Source organism: Mastigoproctus giganteus, chromosome 12, assembly GCF_048544385.1.
Source record: "Mastigoproctus giganteus isolate SK-2022 chromosome 12, ASM4854438v1, whole genome shotgun sequence".
Taxonomy (NCBI): domain Eukaryota; kingdom Metazoa; phylum Arthropoda; class Arachnida; order Uropygi; family Thelyphonidae; genus Mastigoproctus; species Mastigoproctus giganteus.
Window position 1 is genome coordinate 61,109,211 of NC_143586.1, and position 23,616 is coordinate 61,132,826.

Genomic DNA, 23,616 nt, shown 5'->3' on the forward strand with positions numbered 1-23,616 from the left:
TCTTCTTCTATGAATAAAAACTTGCTTTTTTTTTTCTTTTATTGCCCTATCTTCTTATTATTCTTTAACGATGAATTAGAATAATATTTTTGTATAAAATTTTGAGATGATTAAAATATTTTGGGTTCACCTTAGTATGTATGGTATTATAAAAATAGTCAAATGTAATAAAATAAATCAGTTCTTCAAAAATGTTTTTTTTTTTTTTTCTGAACTAATCTTTGCTAAATTATGGATTTGTCTGATACTCAGGCACGCATCTTATATGGTAGAAAATATGGAAAGTTTTTTCATGAGGGACCAAAGGAATATGAATATACATATATGTGTGTGTTGGAGAGTATCCAAAAGTCACTTGGTTTCATCCCCCCCCACCGGAAAGGGATCAATAAAAAAAATAAAAACCCGAGTATTATATTTTCCAAGCCAGAAGAGACTTCTTTTTATTGGAAAGTGTTCCCAAAATTCTCCTGCATCTTATGGTTTGAAGGTAGACTGATGTACACAGTGATGGCTAGAGAAACCTTCATTAAAATGTCAAACTTGTGTGTAACCATTCAATTAGACATGTAACAAAGGCAAAATTATGAATGGTTGCTGAATTACATGCCAAGTTAGCTACAACCAGGTCTTAACCAGCAGCCACTGGACATCTCAATTAACTAGCTGTTTAACACTAATACATTTGGAGTTGGCCCACTGGATGGAGGCATAATCAAATTTTGATATCAACATGATGAATGAAATTACTAACAATCTGACAACTGTGCAAATGGGTTAAAAGGTCATGGAAGTTAGTAAAACATGAAACAGTTGCTAAATTTCAAGAAATTTGGAGTTATCAATGTACATCAAGGCACTGAAGAATGAGAAATATTGGGACATAATATCAGTAATAACAAATGGCATTAGTGATTATGACTTTTTGGCATTCTACTATGAATAAAAGCTTTGCTGTACATTTCATTTCGTAAGCATTTATGAATGAAACAGGCAATAAAGTATTTTTTCCAAAAATTTGCCTCCTAAACTGAAAATGCATCTTACAGTCTGTTGTGTTTTATCATCTGGAAAATACAGCAATTTTTTTTTTAGATCAAAGCAGTATCTTTAAAAATCAGCAATTTCCAAAGAAAAATCCTGGTGTGTTACTGGTTAGAAGTTCTCTGAGCAGTACAAACAGGCTGCTAAACATCTCATGAGGTTCTGTCAATAATATACAGGAATTTTGCCACAGGGAAAATTAGAGATGAATATCTCACTGTATAAGATAATGGTTAGATCACAACTGGAATATTACATATTGGTTTGGAAACCTCATTTTAGGGAGACATAAATCAATTGGAACGGGAAGAAAGTAGAGCAGCAAAATTACATAGTGGCATAAAAGGCTTTTTACAGAATCTCAAATTTTTTTTAGGAATAATTGAAATTCTGTAATTTAAATCTCTGGAAACTAGGCAAATACACAGTGCCCTTACTGAAGTGTACATCCAGTCACTAACTAACACAAGTTCAATCAACATGAATTTGGTTTTTAGCATGATTTTGCACTACTCCTCCATGACTGTAGAAGCATTGAGCATTGTGCTTCTTCCAATGTGCATACTTGTTCATACAGCTTTCCTTGCCTTTCACATTCCAAAGAGTCAATTACCCTATGCTTCTCAGTTAATCTTTGTCCACCATTATACTGCTCATATGGTCATCTCAGAAACCCAGTGTTCTTGTAATTTAACTTATAATTTGCATAAGTTTATGGTTTGCAGAAGTCATGAAACTTAGTCTAATGAGTATAGGATATAAAACCTGGCTGCCAAGTTCAGTTTTGTGAATCCCATTCATCTCAATATTAGTTAACAGTCACATTATTTGTATTATCGTTCTAGAATTACACTTATGTAAATATTATTATTAACAACAATTACATACTCTATTTGATGGCAATACTTTATTGCATAAAAGTACAATTACTGTAGTATTGAATTCTTAAGCAACTAATTTTTTCTTTTTTCAGTTAACAACTACTGGTACTATTACTTAATTACATACTATTCACTGCATTCTAATAGTTGGTGCTAAGCATGGTGTCGACAGCAGTTGAACCAAATGAAGTTATACCATTAGAGGCATCATTACATTACATTGTATATTGTGAAATCCTTCAAGTTGCCTAACTTTCATATTTTGTATAAGTGACACTTCCCATTTCCAGCTGTGAAATAAATTCACAACTGGGTTTTCAGCTTTATACCACCCTATACCTATTCACGCTGAGGAGGGGCCAACTAGCCACCTGGGTGGTGGTACCCACTAAGAATAAGTAACAATAGTCTTCTATATTAGAGAAGCATTACCTATTCAAAGTATAAATGATTGACAACTCACTGTGAAGGAGTTCACAATATGAAGTATAATGTAATGATGCCTCTAATATGTAGCAGAATTTCTGCAGTTTGACACCTCATACTCTAAAGATTTTTTATACTGTAATAGTCATTAACTAAATAATATGCCAGTTTTAAGAATTATTTACATTTAAGATTAAAAACATTTTTATATGATTTTATTTTAAAATGACTATTATTTTATATTAATTTACTTACTAACATTTGAAAATATTTGATCCATCCATTTGATGAGTTTCATGAAAAGCCTACACTGTCTTTTTTTATTCAGATTGATATACAACTAGAAATGTATATTACACCTCTCAAATGTATTTGAAGATTTATATCTATACTGTCTTTAAAATTTGTAAGTATTTATGTATGTACATTAGTAATTTCCTGTGAGATAAATTATAGTCGGGTGCATAGCCTGTAGTGTGTTTGAATAAATATCTTTCTTAGTATTTTAATTATGAACCATGTGAAGTGCTGCTCAAGACATTAAAGGCGAATATTGTTGGGATATCAGAGACATGGTGCCACATGGATATAAGAAATGTAGAATGAATTTGGGGAGTGCAATGTGTACAGAAAGGATAAAAAGGGAGGAGGGGTAATACTATGCTGTTAGTTAGGAAACAAAATCTAAGGCAGTGCATCCAGTTGACATGGGTGGTCAGTGTAATGTTGAGTCAGTTTAATTGACATAAGAACAGAGAAAGCAAAAATGAGAGTAGAAGTGTGTTATAAGCCCAATGACTCTGATGAGTACAATGAACAATTGTGCAGAGAAATAGTGGGCCAGTAAATTAGAATGTCTTGTAATGGGGGATTTTAACTTTCCAGATATTGACTGGAACTTCTGGGTTGGTCACTCACACACTAGCAAGACTTTTGTGGATTTATTGGATGACCGTTTTCTACAGCAGCATGTGCGAGAGCAAACCAGAGGGAATAATACTCTTGATATGATTATCAGCAGTGATTATTCATGCATTAAGAATCTGTAGATAAAAGTACCACTAGGTTTTGTTGTTGTTATTTAGCTCAACGACACAAGGGCTACTGAGGCCAAATTGTGTTTGCTCATAGTTTATTTAGTCGAAATATACCGCTGTAGATGTTAAATTAAATACTCCTATATAGGCGAATACATTTTAAATAGATTACAAGTTCTTTTATGTTTGCTTCATTTCCCAGGATATGAGTTAAATCATGTGAGAGGTTCAACCTAGAGACCGACTGAAAAGTGTTTGACTGTATGGTTGAATATAAGGGACAATCAAAGAGGAAATGGCTAACAGTAAGTTGACTATCACAGGATGAACACTGGGGTGGATCTTCTCCCAGTAGCAGGAACAGATGGGTATGATGAGTGTGTCTAATTCTCAGTCTTGCCAGTACCACTTCTCGTCTGTTTTGTCGAAAGCTTGAGAGCCACAGCTTTAGTTCTTACTTTATCTGGTAAAGTTTATTGTTGGCGTTACTTTTCCAGATCTGTGACCAGTTGTCGTAACTTGCTTTGCGAATAACAGGCTTATAATCAGTGTAAGGAACCCTCAGGTGTTCTGGGACAGCTGGTTGAGGATGTTTAGCTGCGAGGTCTGCACTTTCATTTCCCGGAATACCAGAATGGCCAGGGATCCAGCAAAAACTGATTGACTGATTGATTGGACACACTGCAGGAAAATAGCTGAGAATGAATGTGTTTCAAGGTAGGATGAGAAATTTGTCCTTATGGCAGAAACAGCACTGAGCGAGTCAGTGTAAATTATGGCAGGTGTGATGGAAAGTTCAATAATTTTACTAAGTGCTAATTTGATGGCATATAATTCGGCTGTGAAGACGCTACAGGCTAATGGTAGTGAGGCAGTAACCGTTAGAGAAGGAAAAACTGCAGCAGCACCAACCGTACGGGCTGTTTTGGATCCGTCAGTATAGACTTTACAGGCATGTGAGTTCAGAGTAGCGTGAGCTAAGTGCAACTGCCTGATATTAAAGGAAGGTACAGTATTCTTTCCCCACTCCAGAAAAAATGTATCATGGGAGGGAGAAACATATGTCCAAGGTGGAGCAGGTGCAGTTGTGTCCTGAAATATATCGCTTAAATTGATATGCCAACTCTGAGAAAGCTCTTTAATCCTGAGTGAAGTGGGTCTGTTTTCATTTGGCTTGCTGTCATATAACAAATCTCACCGAGCATTATAAAGATATTCCCAACTGGGGTGAGATGGAAGACTCTGGATCTTAGCAGCGTAGTGGAGCAGTAATGATTTCCTACGAAGATGTAATGGAGGATCATGTGCTTCGATATAAAGACTCTGAATTGGAGAAGTCCTAAAAGCGCCCAACGCAGTCCTGAGAGCACTGTGCCGGACAATATTTAGATGTTATAAAGTAGTGCTCCTGGCAGAGTCATAGACCGGACAACAATAATCTAGCCGTGAATGGATTAAAGTTCTATAAAGATGCAGTAGAGTATACCGATTAGCGCCCCATGATATAGCCGAGACTGATCGTAGTATATTCAGATGCTTTAGACATGTATTTCTTAAATGAGAGATGTGAGCTTGGAAGTTCAGCTTGCTATCTAATATCACTCCAAGGAATTTAACAGTACTTACAAGCGGGATGGAGAGCTTGTTTCTTGCAAAAGTGGGTGAGAGTGCATTTCTTTTCTGATAGTCTGTAGCCATTCCGTGAAGTCCACGATTGTATTTTGGTAATGGCAAGTTGGAGCTGCCGTTCGATGGTGTTCATACTTTGAGACTGACAAGAAACTGTAAGGTCATCTGCGTACATGTAAGTTTCAACAGTTTTTGGGATATCTCGTGTTATGCTGCTAACTCGGATTGAAAATAGTGTTGGACTAAGTATCGATCCCTGCGGGACTCCTTCCTGAATGTGAGATGCAGAGAGTACATTTTTATATCGGACCTGAAAAGAATGCAATTGCAGAAAATTTTGAATTATATTCGGCAAATGGCCCCTAAACACCAAGTGGTAAAGGTCCATAATAATCCCATGATGCCATGTAGTGTCAAATGCCTTTTCAAGATCTAGGTTGACCATGACTAGATGTTGCTTCATGACAAAGGCATTGCGGATATGAGTTTCGGCTTTGATAAGCACGTCCAGTGTTGATCTATTCTTCCGAAAGCCATACTGATGATCTGGAAGGAGATTTTGTGACTCCAGGATGTAAGTAAGCCTAGTGTGAACCATCCTTTCGAAAATTTTACCCAGGCAGCTCATAAGAGATATTGGCCTATAGTTTTAAACACAGGAATGATCTTTTCCTGGTTTTGGTAAGGCAATAATGAAAGAATGACGCCAGGAAGAAGGATAGGCATTTTCGGAGAATATCCGATTATAAAAGATTAACATGGTACTCAAATCTTCTTCAATTAAATGCTTCTGCATAACGTAATGAACTCCATCTGAGCCTGCAGCACTGTTTGAAGATCTGTTTAACGATTCTTGAAGTTCTATGAATGTAAAGGGTTGGTTGTACGGGAAAGAGCGGTGCGTGAAAAAGTTGATTTTATATTGTTCTGCACTAGCTTTGATGTTCTGAAATGTGGACCCATAGGAGGCAGAAGCAGAGATTATAGCAAATGATTAGCAAGTGCATTAGCAACTTCTTCAGCTGTAGATAGGTCTTTCCCTTTCCAATGATGTATTGGAGAGGGCATACGAGCGAATTTCCCATTTAGTGACTGTATTCTTTTCCAGATGAGGTGTGTGTCGGTGTCTTTTGTGATTGTTGAGGCAAAAGCGATCCACGAGTCTCGTTTCGCTTTCCGTCTAATTTGCCTTGCTTTAAGCCTTTTATAAGCAATGAGGTTATTAGTGGTGGGATTCTTACGGAAATTATTCCAAGCTCGGTTTTTTTCCTGTTTGGCAGTGAAGCAATCTGCATTCCACCAGTGATTTTGGTGATTGCGATATGTCTTGGATTTTGGAATGTAGGTATTTGCTACAGTCAGACTCTGATTGGTGATGTAAGTATTTACATCATATCAATAGGTTCTTTTTTAACGTAAAATCTGTCTAGAAGTATTTGAGCAGAACAGCCATCCCAGTTTGCCTTTTTAAACTTCCAAGAGGATCGTTGATCAGGATTTGGTGTTACTTCTGTTTGTAAGGAGCAAATGATCGGAAAGTGATCACTGTTAAAAGGATCGGTTAATACAGACCATGTCATGATTCAAAAGACGGAAGGTGAGCAAACTGACAAGTCAATTTGAGAAGTAGATTCTGTAGGTAGGAGATCCAGAGTTTAATAAATTTAGGTCATTATTATTTATAAATTCTTCAATCAACTTGCCTCTTCTGTCCATTGTAGCTGATCCCCACAACAGATGGTGCCCATTGAAGTCACCGAAAAGACAAATTGGAGTTGGAAGTTGTACAATAAGATTATGAAGTTCTGATAGGGCAAGTGATAGAGATGGTGGAATATAAATCGAAACAATGGTAACTGAAATACCAATTGCAATCCGAGCTGCCACAGCTTCTAGGGTGGTTCTTAATTGGATCGGTCTGGATGGTATGTTAGTATTTACAAGAATGGCTACTCCTCCACGGGCAGGAGACTTTGAGCTTCTATCTCGTCTGTATATCATAAAATTTGAGAATTTCAGCGAAACTTGGGGTGACAAGAATGTTTCCTGTAAGCATATACCTATGGGATTAAACTGAGAGATTAAATCCCCTAAGTCATCAGAATGGCTGCTTAGTCCTCTACAATTCCACTGTATGATGTTAGGCATTATTTTGGTTTGGCTGAAGATGATTCATCTGACTGTTTTTTGTATGCAGGGCATTTTTTTTGGGAATAAGGGGCGTCCAGTATCCATAGTGTCATCGGCATGGAGTTCTAGGATTGGTTCTTCATAATTTTGGTGTATATCCACTTCCATAGTGTTGGTTGGTGGATCAGTTTCCTTACAGTCTTTATTAGGTTTCAATCTTTCTGCGTCATTTGAGACTGTCACAGTATCAAGTTGGGATACTAATTGGGGTGTTGGTGGCATTGCCGGATTTAGTTTTAGAATTTTCTTTTCCAGTGGTTGATAAGGTTGCTTTAACCCAATTAGTTATCGAGACATTGGGCGGTATTGACACATCTGTTTGAATTGCAGTTGTATGAAAACTTCGGGTTCGAGAGGCATATGATGGACTTGGCATGGTCAACATTATTTGTCTGCGTGCCGGGATATGTGACTTTATATTCTACTTTGTATTTTTGGATTGTCCTACCTGTTTTCCACATCTCACATGATTTAGAAAAGGCGGGGTGATTGCCTTTGCAGTTGGGGCAAATGGGAATTGCGGCTGGACAATCTGCCTGTGTATGATCTTTTGTTCCACAAATAGGACAGATGGCGTCACCTCTGCATGCCTGCTGTGAATGGCCATATTTCTGGCATTTAAAACAGCGAAGAGGATTCGGGATGTATGGACGAATTCGGCAGTTTAAATATCCAGCTTTTACTGAGGATGGCAAATCAGGAGTACTAAAAGTTAAAATGATGGAACGAGTTGGAATGAGATTTCCATCTTTTTTTGTCATAATTCTTTTAGCAGCGATTACCTTTTGATGGCTAAGTTCTTGGACTAATTTCTCTTCAGACACTGTAATTAAGTCCCATTCTGTTGTTGTTGTTGTTGTTGTTATTTGGTTTTTAGGAGCATTAGCACTAAAGCCATATTGCTCCGGGGATGTGCGGTGGTCATTCCCTGACCTTTCCGCATCCTCCGTATTTGGTGGTGACGGGCTCGAACCCCGGTCTAATCAAGACACGTGTGCTACACACTGGTGCTCCTTCCTACCTGGCTACGGAGGCGCCTCCCATTCTATGATGACTCCTTTAGATGAATTTAAGGTATTGTGAGGAGTAACAGACACTGGCAATCCACCAAATGTAGTAGCCTTTAATAGCCACTCAGAATGTTTGGATGTGGCTGTTTCAACCAGGAGATCTCCTGATTGTACTCGCTTCACCATTTTTGGTGATCCTGCAATAGATTCTAGATGTTTTTGAATCATAAATGGCGATAATTTGCCCACGGGCTGCGTGTAATTCTCTCAACAAGTGTTGAGAGAATTACAGTCCTACAATAAAAGTATGAGGTTTTCTCTTATAATTTAAGATTAATAATAATAGGACATATTGGGCTTTATTGCTCTTTCATCTTTGATTAATAATATTATAAATATATTTTTTTAAAAGTTACATTCCGTAATATTTAGTAAATTTCAAGTTCAAGATCCACCTTGAACAGTTCATCAGAGGGTATCATGACTCATACAGAAATAGCCGATGGTGATTTCCAGGTGAATAATGATTTCACCGTTTGCAGAACCTGTGCATGTATTCCAAGGTCGACCTAGTCAATAATCATAGCTCATCTGGTGATTCCTCTCTTCGTCACCATTGTACAGAGTGTACTGATCTAAAGTTAAAATTTGGTGCATTGCCAGAACTAAATAAATAAGTGCAAACTGCTCTGGTTCAAAAGGACTTAGTTCTATAAGGAGACTCCGTTGTGGAAACAGGAAATATTTTTTGTAATAATGATAGGTGGACTAGAACCAAGGTATGTCTGCATGGAGTAGATTTTTAGGAGGGGGGTAAAGAGAATATTATTATTCATGTGGGGATTAATGATATTGAGCACACATGATCTGACAATTTGTTAGACAAATATAGGACCATGCTTAAGAAATGCCACGAGTTAGTTTGTTTGTTTGTTATTTGGTTTTAGGAGCATTAGCAACTAAGGCCATATTACTCCGGGGATATGCGGTGGTCATTCCCTGACCTTTCCACATCCTCTATATTTGGTGGTCATGAGCTCGAATCCTGGTCTAATCAAGATGCGTGTGCTACGCACTGCTGCTCCTGCCAACCTGGCAATGGAGGCGCCGCCACGAGTTAGGTCAGGACGTCTATGTGTCTGCAATTCTGCCCAGTCATGATAGGAGGGATTATAGGCTGAAAACCTTGTGGATTAACTCAAGGCTTGAAAGACTGCAAGGCTTTTGGGCAGAAATTTTTATCAGCTTGGTCCGCACTTATAGGCAGAAGGAATCTGTTTCGTAGAGATGGGATACATTTAAACAAAGTCGGTGCAAGAGTTCTTGGCAATATCACTGAGGATACCTTAAAGGTTCAGAGAAACTGCTGGTTTGGGGGGGGGGGGGGGCATGGGTAATATAGGTATGCATTTATCTGATAATGTTGGTCAAAGAAACACTTGTATATACCTCAAGAGTTCTTGTTTGTTACTGCAACAGTTAATATTAGCAAGATGTCCTGAGGGTGACTAATGCCAGGGAAGCAAGCTTTAAATCAAGGCTACCGTAGCCGAGTGTTTAGGTAGTTCAGGCACATGTCCAAAAGTACATGTGCCTGAGTGACTGAGATTCAAGCCTGTGACTGCTAAATATAGTACTGTTTCTTGTATAGAATACAAGAAACTCCTCTGACCGTGTAGTCACCCCGGCATATAAACAGAAAATTTATTTATTTATTTACTTAAATAACTTCAAGGAGAGTGTCAGGGTTTTTTTTTCTTCTTTTTATGAAAACCCCAATCACAAGGGGTATTAGAACATAAAGTACTTAGTACTGTGCTTGGGTTGGAGGTCGAGAAGACGAAAGAAAATATTTGTTGACATTAGACCTGAACTTCTGTAGACTGTAATTTTCAGGAAATACGTATGAAGGTTGTTCCAGAAAACGGCAGTTGAATGAATAAACGAGGAATATGAAAAGTTGGTTCTATGAGTTTCAATTTGGACAGTAAATGGATGTTAGCTGGTGGCGGCACGTGTTCGGACTGTTTTGAAAAAGACAGCAGGAATTATAGAAGCCAATTCAGAAGAACAGTGCCCAAGGAAGTATCTGTAGAAAAGGCATGGAGCAGAAACAGTACATCTATGAGACAGCGAGGGGTGAGACTCTGTTAGCGAGGAGTCATTAATTAACCTAATTGCCCTCTTCTGAATGGAATCTAGAAGCCTGAGAGAGGTTTTGGGGACACCGCCCCAGATGTGGGAACAATATTTCATGGTGCAAATTTTCAATTTGTACAGAGTGAGCAAATGTTTGGAAGAAAAGTAACACCAACAGCGAAAGAGAAAACAAAGTTTTTTAGATGCAGAGGAAGCAATATTTGTAATGTGCTTGTGCCAAGAGATTAGAAGTCAGGGTAATCCCCAAAAGAGATATATCATTTTGCTTAGAAATCGGAGTGTCACCAAAGATAAGCATAGCAGCAGAAGAATCCTTTTTACGAGATATAAGACAAGACTGAGTTTTAGAAGGGTTGAAATGAACTAAGTTGCCTTTGCCCCACTGGAGAATTACCTGATGATCGGCATTTAAGGAATTGGTAGCAGATTTTCGAGAAGTTGAAGTTGATTGAGCAGGGCAAGGTTTCTCAAAATGGAAAGTGGAATGCAACATGCTATCATCAGCAAAACTATGGATAAGATTTCCAGTCAATGAAAGAATATCATTAGTATACAAGAGGAAAAGAGTGGTGGAAAGAACTGAACCTTGGGGGACATCAGCATTAGTGGAAAAGTTAGAAGACAGAGAGCCATTTACTATCACCCTGAGTGAGAAAACTGGATAGACAATTGCTAAAAACAGTTGGCAAACCATAAGATGGAAGCTTGTTTAGGAGACCTTTATGCCAAGCATGATCGAAAGCCTTTGAAATGGCAAGAGCAACTGCTTGTGTTTCATCAAACTTTTCCATTGAATCTGTCCATAAATGGGTAACATAAGCCAAGAATATCACCAGTGGATCGACACTGATGGAATCCATACTGGTGATCATTGATCAACGGAAGGTTTCTAGGTAGTTTAAGAGCTGGCAGTTAATTGATTTCTCCATTACTTTAGAAAGAGTAGAAGTAATTGCAATGGGACAATAATATGATGGGAGGGATTTGTCACCCTTTTTAGGAACTGGCTGGATATGAGCACAGGTTTTGAGAACAAGTGGAGAAATACCATCAGGACCTGGAGCTTTCTTAGCATCAAGATTCGTCAAAATCCTTTTGATGGAAGACCACAGTAGGCATTGAATGGAGTGTGTTGGGAATGGCGGGAGGTGTTTTACCAAGATCATTGATACAGGAGTTGGAAGAAAAATGGGATGCTAGCAGGTCAGCTTTATCCTTGGCTGAAGTGACAACAGAACCATCTGGTTTTGGCAGAGGTGGGAGCAGAGAAGGGCAAAAGTTGCAGGCAATAGCTTTGGCAAGAGACCAGAATGATCGGCTACCATTAGGGCAAGAAGCAAGTTTTCTACTCTTAGCCTGTTCAAAATCTAGTTTGGACTGATTAATAATTGCTTTACAATTGTTGCTAGCTTTGGTGTAGACAGAAAATGTATCTGAAGATTTGGAAACAAGCCAATTACGATATGCAACGCTCTATTGAACAGCCTTAGCACATTTATTGGAAAACCAAGGTTTAGATAAAAGGACAAGATTTTAAAGTGGAGTGTGGAATGAAGGATTCCATTCCTACAAGAATAAGTTCACTGATACGATCTGAGCAAAAGTTGACATCAGAAGTTTTAAAACAGTAATTTGACCAAGGAAAAGAAATCTTGCAGGTCATCCCATTTTGCATTCTTGTAATGCCAAACAATACGAGGTTGGGAATAGCCATGAGATAAAGGCTCCATTGGAGAAGAGACAATCACCAAGTTGTGATCCGAGGTACCTAAAGGACCACTCACTTCGACCGTGTACTTAGAGGGGTTGTTTGTGAGAAAAAGATCAAGAGTGCGTGCTGCATGTTTAGGATTGTCCAGTATTCTTGTAGGTAAATAAACAATCTGTGGAAGGTCATTAGTAACTGCAAAAGCCTCAGCATCTCAACCAACTGGGTCGGTGTGACTAGAAAAGGGAAGCCAGCTGGAGTTGTGAACATTAAAATCACCAAGGAAAATTACCTCACTGTTAGGAAAGTTGGGCTGGAGAAAGTTAAGATGCAAAGAGAGGAAGTCAAAGAGCTCCAAGTGATTAGTGGAGTTGGGAGAACGGTAGAGACAACAGATGAATTTGGCACAAGGTAGAGAGATTTTAAACCAGAGAATATCTAAACGAGGAGATTCCAGAATGGATATATGCACACGTATCACCTTTGAGGTGAAAGGAATCATACAGCGAATAATTTAGACAACAGATGAGCAGTGGTCGAATCAACCGATAACTGAGAATTTGTCAGAAAAAGTACATGGGGTTTGACAGACTGCAAGTGGAAATGGTTGAGATTAGAATTGAGACCACGTATATTTGTGAAATGAACTAGGAAGAACACTAAGTCTTAATTGTCTATACAGTAAAGTCAGAAGTGTTGTAAATAAAATGAGTGAATTCAAGCTGCTGTTGTGACAAGTAACACTGACATAATAGGGCTTACAGAAACATAGCGCCACCAGATAGCGGATGATAGGTTTCAGTATGGTATTTACAATGTCTTTAGAAAAGATAGAATGGGTGATGGGGTCATTCTTCTTATAAAAAGCATGTCTGTGCATGATGAAAACTTTCCCGGACTCAGATGTTTCATATGCTAGTATGCAATTTATATGGTGTGAGATCATTGGAAGCAAAGGTGTAATGAGAGTGGAAGTAATCTAAAGGCCAGGTGATTGTGTAGATTATGATGAGAGCCTCTACATGCAAATGGAATGGGCAAGTAAGCAAGAATGTCTTATTATGGGCGATTTTAATTTGCCTCTAATCGATGGAAGCAAACGGAAAGCAAATGGAAATGAGAAGAGCAAATGGTTGGTTGATTGACTGACTGGGGATTTATTTGGTGCATCAGCATCTATGGCCATAGTGCACCAGGAGCAAATGGGAATTGTTATTTGTATCAACATGTCAGGGAAAGAATATGCTAGACCTGATCACCACCGATGAACCAGATGACATAATAAGGCTGACCGACAGCAACCAGAAGCATGGAAGTGATCACAGAGTTCTACGGTGGACGACAAAACGAGAGAGAAAGAGAGGTAGTAGTAATTAAAGCAAAGGAATGGGTTATAATTTCAGGAAAGGAAATTATAGTGGCTTAGAGTGCTACATGGCCTCTATTAACTGGGTAGATATTTCACAGAGATCGGATACAATTGAATTATGGTATACCTTAAAAATGTTAATCATAGAAGCCTTGAATGCATATATACCATTAAAAAAAAAATGCTCCACGAGGAGGATTCCAAGTTGGATGAATAATGAAGTTGCCAGATTACTTGAGCAGAAAAAGACAGCATGAAAAAGTTAGAGCAATAAAAAGTACTGAAGCCTAGAACAGGTACAAATTGATCTGTAATAGTTCCACAGAAAAGGTTAAGCCAGATTATGACAAATCACTGGCAAAGAGTGGAGACAAGGAATTCTTCACATATATAAATGCAAAGAAGAGGACTCTTATTTAATGGACATGGGATAGTATTAGATACCCCAGCTGATGTTTCAGATGAACTCAACAGTTATTTTGCATTGATATTTACAGAAGAAAACCCTTTATGTCAATGAGAAATTATGGGAGTGAAGTTGAAAAATATGTAATTAATGATATTGAAATTTCATGATTAATTAAATAAAAAAACTTGGGTCTACAGGCAAGTAAGACTCCTGGGGTTGTGGCATATACCCAATAATTTTAAGGAAGAAGGCAAGTGAGTGCATTGAACCATTGTGGCTAATTACGAGAGCATTGCTGGACTCAGAAGAGATTCCATTGGATTGGAAAAGTGCCAATGTATCTCCAGTACATAAGGGCAGTTCTAAGAGTGTAGTGGGAAATTACCGACTGGTCAGTCTAACTTCAGTAGCAGGGAAAATCATAGAGGCAATGATCAAGGGTGGAATTCTGGATCATTTAGATAAAAATGGAATTCTGAATAATAAGCAGCATGGTTTTGAAGGTCTTCATTCTTGAATGTATGAAAATCGGGTTTAACAAATCTGGTTAGCTTTTTTGACAAGATCACTCATGAGCTGGATTTAGGGAATAATTTCGACACTGTTTATTTAGATTTCAGCAAAGCATTTTAATGAGTCCCACATGAGCAGTTACTTTATAAGCTGGAACAGGTTGGAATCACTTGTGAAATCCTTAGATGGATAGCAGGATGGCTTCAGGGTTGGAGGCAGAGGGTTGTGATAAATGGTTATTCCTCAGATTGGGTTAATGTAAGTGGGGTTCCCCAGAGACTAGCATCGAGGCCACTGTTGTTTGATTTTCTTAAATGACATTGATGAACGGATAGAGGGCGTGATGTCTAAATTTGCAGATGATGTAAAGATTGGTAGAGTAGTTAATGATCACTGCCAAACAGAGCTTCTTCAGAGTGACCTAGACTTCAGGGATGGTAAGGATGTCATAATCCTATTATATAAGGCGCCTCCGTAGCCAGGTGGGAAGGAGCAGCAGTGCTTAGCACACACTTCTTGATTAGACCAGGGTTCGAGCCCGTCACCACCAAATACGGCGGATGCGGAAAGGTCAAGGGAATGACCACCGCATATCACGGAGCAATATGGCCTTAGTTGCTAATGCTCCTAAAAACCAAATCCTATTATATAAGGCTATAAGGTGCCTCCGTAGCCAGGTGGGAAGGAGCAGCAGTGCTTAGCACACACTTCTTGATTAGACCAGGGTTCGAGCCCGTCACCACCAAATACGGCGGATGCAGAAAGGTCAAGGGAATGACCACCGCATATCACGGAGCAATATGGCCTTAGTTGCTAATGCTCCTAAAAACCAAATAACTAACAAATAACAAATATAAGGCTATTGTTAGAGCACACTTGGAATACTGTGTTCAAATATGAAGACTGCATTTACAAAAGACACCGAGCTTCTTGAAAGGGTACAAATACAGGTAACTCACCTGATGAGGCCGGCAAAAGGGTGTTCATATGAGGAACTACTTTGAATATGTAGGTTGCACAGCTTTGAAACTGGGCACCTGAGAGGAGACTTGACTAAGGTGTTTAAAGCTATGAGTGGCAAAATAAAATGAACGAGGACAAAATTTTCATAGTTATTAATGATTCTAGAACTAGGGGCCATAAATTCAAGTTACGGGGAAGATGTTTAGACTGGACTGCAGGAAGTGTTATTTTAGACAGCGAGTTATAAATTACTGGAAGAAGTTATCTACATGGGTGGTAGAGGCTCACAGTTTGGGGAAATTCAAAGGTCAGCCAGATAGTTATCTATGGGAGAAGGGAAATGCATAGATTGTCTATTTCCTTTTATTATTCAATTTTTTTATTATTTTTTTTTCCCTTTTCCTTTTTTTTTGGCCGTGCACCAAATACTAAATGAAGAGCTATGAAAACGTGTGTCACCAGCAATAAACACGTTCAACTGAAATGTTACCCTTAAAAAATATTTAAGTGTTGTCCACTGCAGGGAGGTTGGAAAATCAAAAAGGACAACTATCAAAGTGTCCGCATCCATACTAAAGAATGTCCACCTTGGAGAGGTCGCTTAACATATAATTTAAAATACAGGGTGGCCATAATTTAAGTATCCCTATTCAGAGCTGTCTGTAGCTCTAAGTAATAAGCGGAATGCCACCAAAATTAGTAAGTAAACTATTCAAGGTATGGGGAGAAGGATCCCTTGAAAAAAAAAAAAAATTAGTTCAAAAATTTTCCAGTAGGGGATAATATGGCACTGTAAAAGAGGAAAGACATGACAAAGTACCAACAAATAAATAACTAAGACAAACCTTAATGAAATTATAAATTTTTATTTGTGCTCTGCAAAAAAAAAAACAGAAGGAAACTGAATTGCACTAAAGTTTTATATCCAAACTAAAAAAATAAGACACCTTAGAGAGCAGAAAATTTGCATAAATCTCAGTTAATTTAAATTTTCCCGGGAGTATAGAGCTATAAAGGCACAACACAAACATCGCAAGCATATTCTGTAAGTTTACTGTTAACAATGCATCTCACTCTACCTGATTGCACTTTAATTGCGTTCTTCTATGTTAATGGATGCAATGCAGCAACCGCTCTGCGTGAATTTAGACGCAGTAAGAACTTACATCAAGGTCCTTTATTAGCTGCGGCAGTTAGAAGGATGATTAACAAATTTGAGGAAACTGGGCCCTTTGTTGTTAAGCCTGGAAGAGGAAAGAAGCCTGTTCTACCTCAGGTAGCAGAGGAAGTTGCAACGGCAATCGTTGACTGATCCATGGATACAGCTGCTGGAACTAGTAGTAGCACACGGGTGCTACTACTAGTAGTCCCGTATTCCACTGTTTAGAAAATTCTTCGGAAACTAATCCACTATTATCCATACAAGATCAGATGATCCTGAAAAACAAATGGCATTTGCTCTAACGTTTTTAGCCAGAATGGAAGTGGACAATGCCTGGCCATGGAACATTCTTTAGGGAGATGAGGCCCATTTTTATCTCAATCGGACTGTCAACACTCGAAACTGCCGAATATGGGCTTCAGAAGCACCACATGCTATTCAGCAAATCCCATTGCACTTGCCGAAAATCACTGTCTGGTGTGGTGTGACTTCAAATTTCATCCTAGGGCCATACTTTTTTCGAGGAATTGCACCCAGCATGAGCAGCCACCTGTTCCGTTACAGCACAAAGATATAATCACATGCTGATCAGTTTCATTATTCCTCAACTGCAGCAAACAGGATGCCTGGATGAGACAATTTTTATGCAAGATGGCATTCCTCATATCGCATGACCAGTACAGCAGCTTCTCTGGCATCACTTTACTACAGAAAGAGTCATTAGTCGTTTGTTTCCCATTGCATGGCCACCACGTTTGCCTGACCTCACACTGTGTGATTTTTACCTGTGGGGTCACCTCAAGGCTATCGAGGAAGTGTCCCTAACCTGGCTGTCTTAAAGGATAACATAACACAGCATGTGCGGAACGTTACTCCAGAGTTGCTGCATTCCGCAGTGGAACACACTGTGCATCGAATGCAATTTCTAGTCCAGAACAATGGTAATCACATCGAAAACCAACTCCACCATCAGCAACATCATCGCCCATCAGGTGTAAACTGTGAGTGAGTTTGGAACTGTGAAACTATTTCCTCTGGTAGTTTAGTTCAGTTTCTTTCTGTTTTTTTTACAAAAAAATTTGTAATTTCATTAAGGTTTGTCTTAGTTATTTATTTGTTGGTACTTTGTCATGTCTTTCCTCTTTTACAGCACCATATTATGCTCTATCGGCAGATTTTTGAACTAATTTTTTTCCCACGGGATCCTTCTCCCCATGCCTTGCATAGTTTACTTACCAATTTTGGTGGCATTCTGCTTATTACTTAGAGCTATAGAGAGCTCTGAATAGAGATACTTAAATTATGGCCACCCTGTACTTAGGGTTAGGACCTGAGCATGAGTGTCCACAACAAGGTGTCTGTTAAAGGAGTTTCACTGTATTTCCCAAAACGCATAATCTACAGAAATACCTAATACTAATAACTTCCTGGGATTTTCGTAAAAAAAAAAAAAAAAAAAAGTATTTACGGTCATGTAGGTTCAGCCCTCTAGGAGTTACTTATAAGTTTGGAGGGGAAGTGAGTTAAGTGGTTCAAGATGAAAAATACTTGGAGGTTAAGGCAATCATATATGAAATTTACCATTGTAAATAGTTGGCTAGGAAGGCCCATGATGTCTTGTGTGGGACTGTGTCTAGAATATTGTATTCAGGTCTGGAGGCTGTATTTAAAAATGACACACATCTAGAGAGGTTCAAAATATGGCAACCATATTGGCAAGGGGCACCAATCAATGTCTGTATGAAGAACTGCTCAAAAGGCATATAATACAAAGCATGACAACTAGACAGCTTGGGGAAGGAGAGAAGCATCTGTTGTTGTGGAAGTTGATTGCTTAAATAAATTCAAGGCAGAACTAGACAAACATTTGGAATGAATGGATCAGTGAAATGGGAAAGGTTTTTTTTTTTTTTTTTTTTGGCTGATGCTGTATAAGCTTGCTTTCTTACATCATGTGCCTCTACCATGTACCTTGAAGAGTATAAGGTAAAGGAACAGCAAAATGAAGAAGGGAGCTATTTTGTTATTCATAGGAAAGACAGAAAACACGGATGAATACAAAATCTTGGGGAGTGAAAAATTAAATAAAGTAAATAAATTACCTGACAAGATGGATTGAGGTTAATGCACTAATTGCCATAATATTAATAAAAAAATAGATTCCTAGGGTCCACATTTTTCGTTTTTCAAAAATATAATTATACCATGAACAGTATACTGTGCCAAATACATAAAGTGGCCAGATATTCTAAACCCAAACCAAGTTCCCACATTATGATGAGTTATGTAATTTTGAAAGTGAAAAATCAATAGCCTGTAAGAGTGAAAAATGAGTTAAAGAAGGAAACCTTGCAATTTTGTGAACTGAAAAATCTGGCAGTCAGAGTGTTGCATGCACTTGACAGTAGGTAATATTATACGAAATTTAACAGCTGCTTGTTTGTTACATCAGACCAACCACCATAAGCATTAGAGTTTAGCTCCACAAATGCAACGTTGCATTGTTCTTCTTTAAGTATTATTTTCATAATAAAACCACACTTTTCTGTTAATCATTGTTATAATATTACAGCTTTCTATGCTATTTTTCTATATTATTATTCTATACTGTTTTTTTTTAAGAGCCATAAACAATGATAATTTGTATTTATTTATAATCTCAGTCTTAAGAAACATAGTCAATTGAGCAGTTGCTCCTGGGCATGAGCAAAGGGACTGTACCATGACACAGACCAGATGACAAAATGTTTAGGTTTATTTCCTCCTATTTAAATTATTCACTGAAAAACTACATTTTATTGTATATTTATGAGCAATAAATATTTTATAAATCCAAATAAATGTCCAAAAAGTACAAATACTATCTACTTCATTATTGTGTCATTACCAGTAAAAAACTGATAAAATGTGATGTCTTTTAGGACAGCGGGACAAACGCTTTGAAATCAGTGGTCACTTCATAAATATAACATGAACTGCCCAAAAAAAAAAAAAAAAAAAAAAAGTGAAACCAAAATCATACATTTGGGTTTGCAAGCCATCATATACATTTTATGTTCAAGTATATGTTGTCTGGGGCATTACATATGGAATCACACAGCTCAAACAGTAAACTGTGACATGTATGACGTGGCTTAATGCTTAGAAAAATTAGGAAAACACTTGTGTCTCATGGCTATTAATGAGTTAAATTCAAAGTAGAACTGGACGGCTACTTTCTGGTAATAGGAAATATGATCACATTCTTTTTCGAAGATGCAGAATATTCACTTCCGTGCATCATTTAGAAATTCAGGTACTGACACTATAGTGTATTATTGTGTCTGCATGTTCAAGGGCAGATGTGAACATTCTGTGAGCTGAAAATTCCAATTCCCTCTGCCTGAGAATAACTAATCACAGTTCCAATTGAAGTGGCCTTTTAGAACTACTCCAGTTCTGATGGTATTTAAACCCAAATCTCTCTTTATGAGTGGTAAATGGCAAACCCAACATACCACTTTATTACATCCCAGGTGCTATAAAGACTTCGTGATTTATGCAAAACATGTATTTGCAATACATAGTTTAATAAATGTCATGTGATTTGCATGATGGCAGTATGCAGTAGCGTGTTTCATAAAACCTACCAGTTCATAAAATATTGTACACTTTAACTTTTTTCCAGATTATCGTCAATCCAAACACTGACTGAATAATACTGCTTAATTTAAAGGGACACTACTGATGGCTTCATACATTTCATAACTGTGTGTCTGTAATAACTCGTTACATTATAAAATGGTTATACAATATTCATTTTCACATTCATACATTTCTATTTATTTACTGAAATTGTATTTAGAAACTAAGAGTTTTTATTTAGTAATTATATTGGCAGACTTGCATTCTGATGTAAATTATTTGTATATATTCCTTAAGTATATCAAAATAATAAACTTATTTTAGTTTGGGAAGGACATTGTGGTTGTTATTCATTACGAATTATTAATATATATCATAAACCACTCTTATACCATGTGAAGTTACTAATATATTTTATTTAAGCATGAACCTAAACTAATATACATTGGATAACGTTTCAGGTATCTTGCCAATACCATCATCAGACCATGCTGTCTGGGAATCAAAGATAAAGGTTACAAATTATATTTTTCATTGATTTGGTCACAATTTAACTAAGTATCACTTCTAAGATGAATTAACATATGTTGTTCATTACTATTTACCATTACACTGTCATTAATTCTAAGTTGGAATAACATTTGAGACCCTCTAAGTTATAGTTACGATATAAAGGAGCAATCCAATGTTACAGCAGGAATTGGTTACAATGAGCTCTTTTTATGTTACATTGCTGTTAACCGATTTTTATATAAGATGATTAAATTAAAATCTGATCAGATGATTAAATGAATCACTGTCCTACAAATGTTCTACTGACTGAACCCCTTACCCATTCACTTCAGGTCTGTGAACCCGGAAAGAGGATTCGGTCAGCAGGTAAGAATTTAATTTAGATTTTAATTTAATCATTTTATATAAAAATAGGTTAACAGCAATGTAACATAAAAAGAGCTCATTGTAACCAATTTCTACTGTAACATTGGATTGCTCCTTTATATCGTAACTATAACTTAGACTCTCAAATGTTATTTCAACTTATAATTAATGACAGAGTAATTGTAAATAGTAATGAACATCTGTTAATTCATCTTAGAACTGATACTTAGTTAAATTGTGACCAAATCAATGAAAACCTAATTTGTAACTTTTATCTTTGTTTCCCAGACAGCACGGTCTGATGATGGTTATCCGCAAAATACCTGAAACGTATATTAGTTTAGGCTAATACTTAAATAAAATATATTAGTAACTCCACACGGTATAAGGGTCGTTTATGATATATATTAATAATTCATAATGAATAAACTTGTTATAAAAGTCGAAGTTTATGTTTGCATTATTATACTTGGGCCTTTAGTATTCTGTCAGAGAATTCTCAAAAGATTTATATCAAAAACTATTAATAATTTTAAATACACAAGAGTTCTCATTGTAAATCATATGAACAGGAAAATACCTGAAAGCTTTTAAATTTAAAAAAACTGTTTGTTAAAGGGCATATTCCATACTTAGAGCTAAATTAATAATTTTCATTTTGGTTCTCATACTTCAAACCCTGTTGTTAGATATAGGCACATATAAATATCAAAAAAAAAAAAAAGAAAAAAAGTTCAAAATCTATGTTTTCATAAAATTCTGCTTGTTGAATTTAACATATAGTGTATTCGTCTAAAACAGATGAACTCTAAATACTGTTCTTCTATGTGAAATAACCACTATAAATCTAAGAAAAACAATTGCCGGTACCCATAAGCCTTTTGACTTAAAAATAAAAAAAGTAAGGGTTCATTTACTACTTCATAAAGAAGGGCACTCTTCGCAAACTGTAAAGTTTTATAACACCTACAATTTAAAACTTGCCATGTACTAGCTAAGTAGCAGCCTATTTCCTGACCCCGGCACATGCACCCATTTACTGCCGGTTACTTTACCACCTAGAGGCCCTCTACTGGTTCTAGATATCAAGGCTAGTGGGCAGGGACTAAGGTCATGTGACTTGCCTGTAAACAAAGATCGAAGTCTATGCACTCTGCACATTTTGCACGTATAGTCGTTATGTCCTCCAGGCAGTAACTGCATTCGTACTTCAACATGGTACCTACATAAATGAAATATGATACCTAAGTAAACAAACGTCATAAATGTGTAAAAATTAAGCTCAGAGCTTAGCTTATTCAATAATTATTGGCGTTAATTCGAAGCAACTCACTCACCCGCCATCTTCTTTGTTCCACGATCAACGCCTATGACGTTGCGGCGTGGCTCCCAGGGTTCCTTTCGCGTGAGTGAGCCAGGGACGCGCAGGAAGTGAGGTATGCTGAAATGGCCATAGACCGGTAGGATTCAGCGATGTCATGCGAATGGTAGTGTTCTGGGTAATGCTGGCTGTTATCGATGTCACGCATTCTCTGTGGCAGCTGTCCTCAGGTCGAGCAGTTTAGTCAGACCACAGTGTTTGCTGAGTTAGCGTCTAAAAGTTTCGGCGTTGGTATACTTGGCATGTACAACCTAAGAGCCATTGATAAGTAGTTGATGAAGCGGCATGTGTGACAACGTGTAACACGCTCAGTTTTAACCGCATTTGCGTATTAGGTCAGGTGTACACGTTTTGTCTTTAAAAATCCACAAAGAAGGTAATATTATTGGTAGTATTATTTCGAGAATTGAAGTATTATTATTTCATTACATACTACACAACCTTTTCAGCTTTTTTGTTTGTTTCCTACAGTCACTTCTACCCTCTTCAAAGAAACTCGTGTAGAGCTGTAGTTTCCGACTCGATTAATTTTAAGTGGCGACAACTCTTCTGAAGTAGTTGGCGAGTAAAAGTTTTTAGATCTACAAATTTGTATTACAGTGAGCTTGTAGTGTCTAATTACGTGTACACTTCTTAATATTGACAAATCATTACCCCGGCTATTGACAGCATGGTAAAGTAATGGTTTACCATATCTTCAGGAGGAAAAAGCTTGAAGGTTATATTTTTGTGTAAATTTTGCTTGCGCGGCAGCATTGATTTCATAGTAATAAGGCAAATGTTATTATTAAATGTTACATATGTGTGTAAGAAAAGCGCTAAAATTAACTTCTATAATGTACACACAAATAAGAATAACTTTAAAAGGTTTTTTTTTTTTTTTTTTATTTTGTTCGGCTCAGCTGTCTTAAAAATGCTCCGTTCGAAATAAGACTATATCTTTCAATCGTTGACTTTAATCAAGCAAGAAATAATGCGCATTTAGGGCTAGAGCCTCAAGCTGCGAACAAATTTAGACTATGTATATAAAGTGCTTAGCATCATAATACACAGCCATTTCTGAATAAACAGAAAATTTTTAAGGTGGCATCGTTTTAGGTTATATCTCATATTGTGAATACCTTCACAACGAGTTGCCATGATATTGCACTACTTCGAATAAGTAACGCTTCACCTAAGGAGAAGACTAGTGTTACTTATTCTCAGATAGGTACCACCACCCAGACAGCAC

The 23,616-nt window shown here is 37.3% G+C and overlaps 1 protein-coding gene across 1 annotated transcript in view; it reads right to left on the reverse strand.

Moving 5' to 3' along the window:
* LOC150077098 (transcriptional adapter 2-beta-like) overlaps positions 1 to 22,354 on the reverse strand; it is a 201,889-nt gene extending 179,535 nt beyond the window's left edge. Inside the window, exons 1-2 of the mRNA XM_090385784.1 lie at positions 22,342 to 22,354; positions 22,129 to 22,226 (exon numbers count right to left, since the gene is read on the reverse strand). Of these exons, the coding sequence (XP_090241910.1) occupies positions 22,129 to 22,226; positions 22,342 to 22,348 (105 nt within the window). The 5' untranslated portion in view covers positions 22,349 to 22,354. The remainder of the gene's footprint in view (positions 1 to 22,128; positions 22,227 to 22,341) is intronic.
* Positions 22,355 to 23,616: the final 1,262 nt, after the last annotated feature.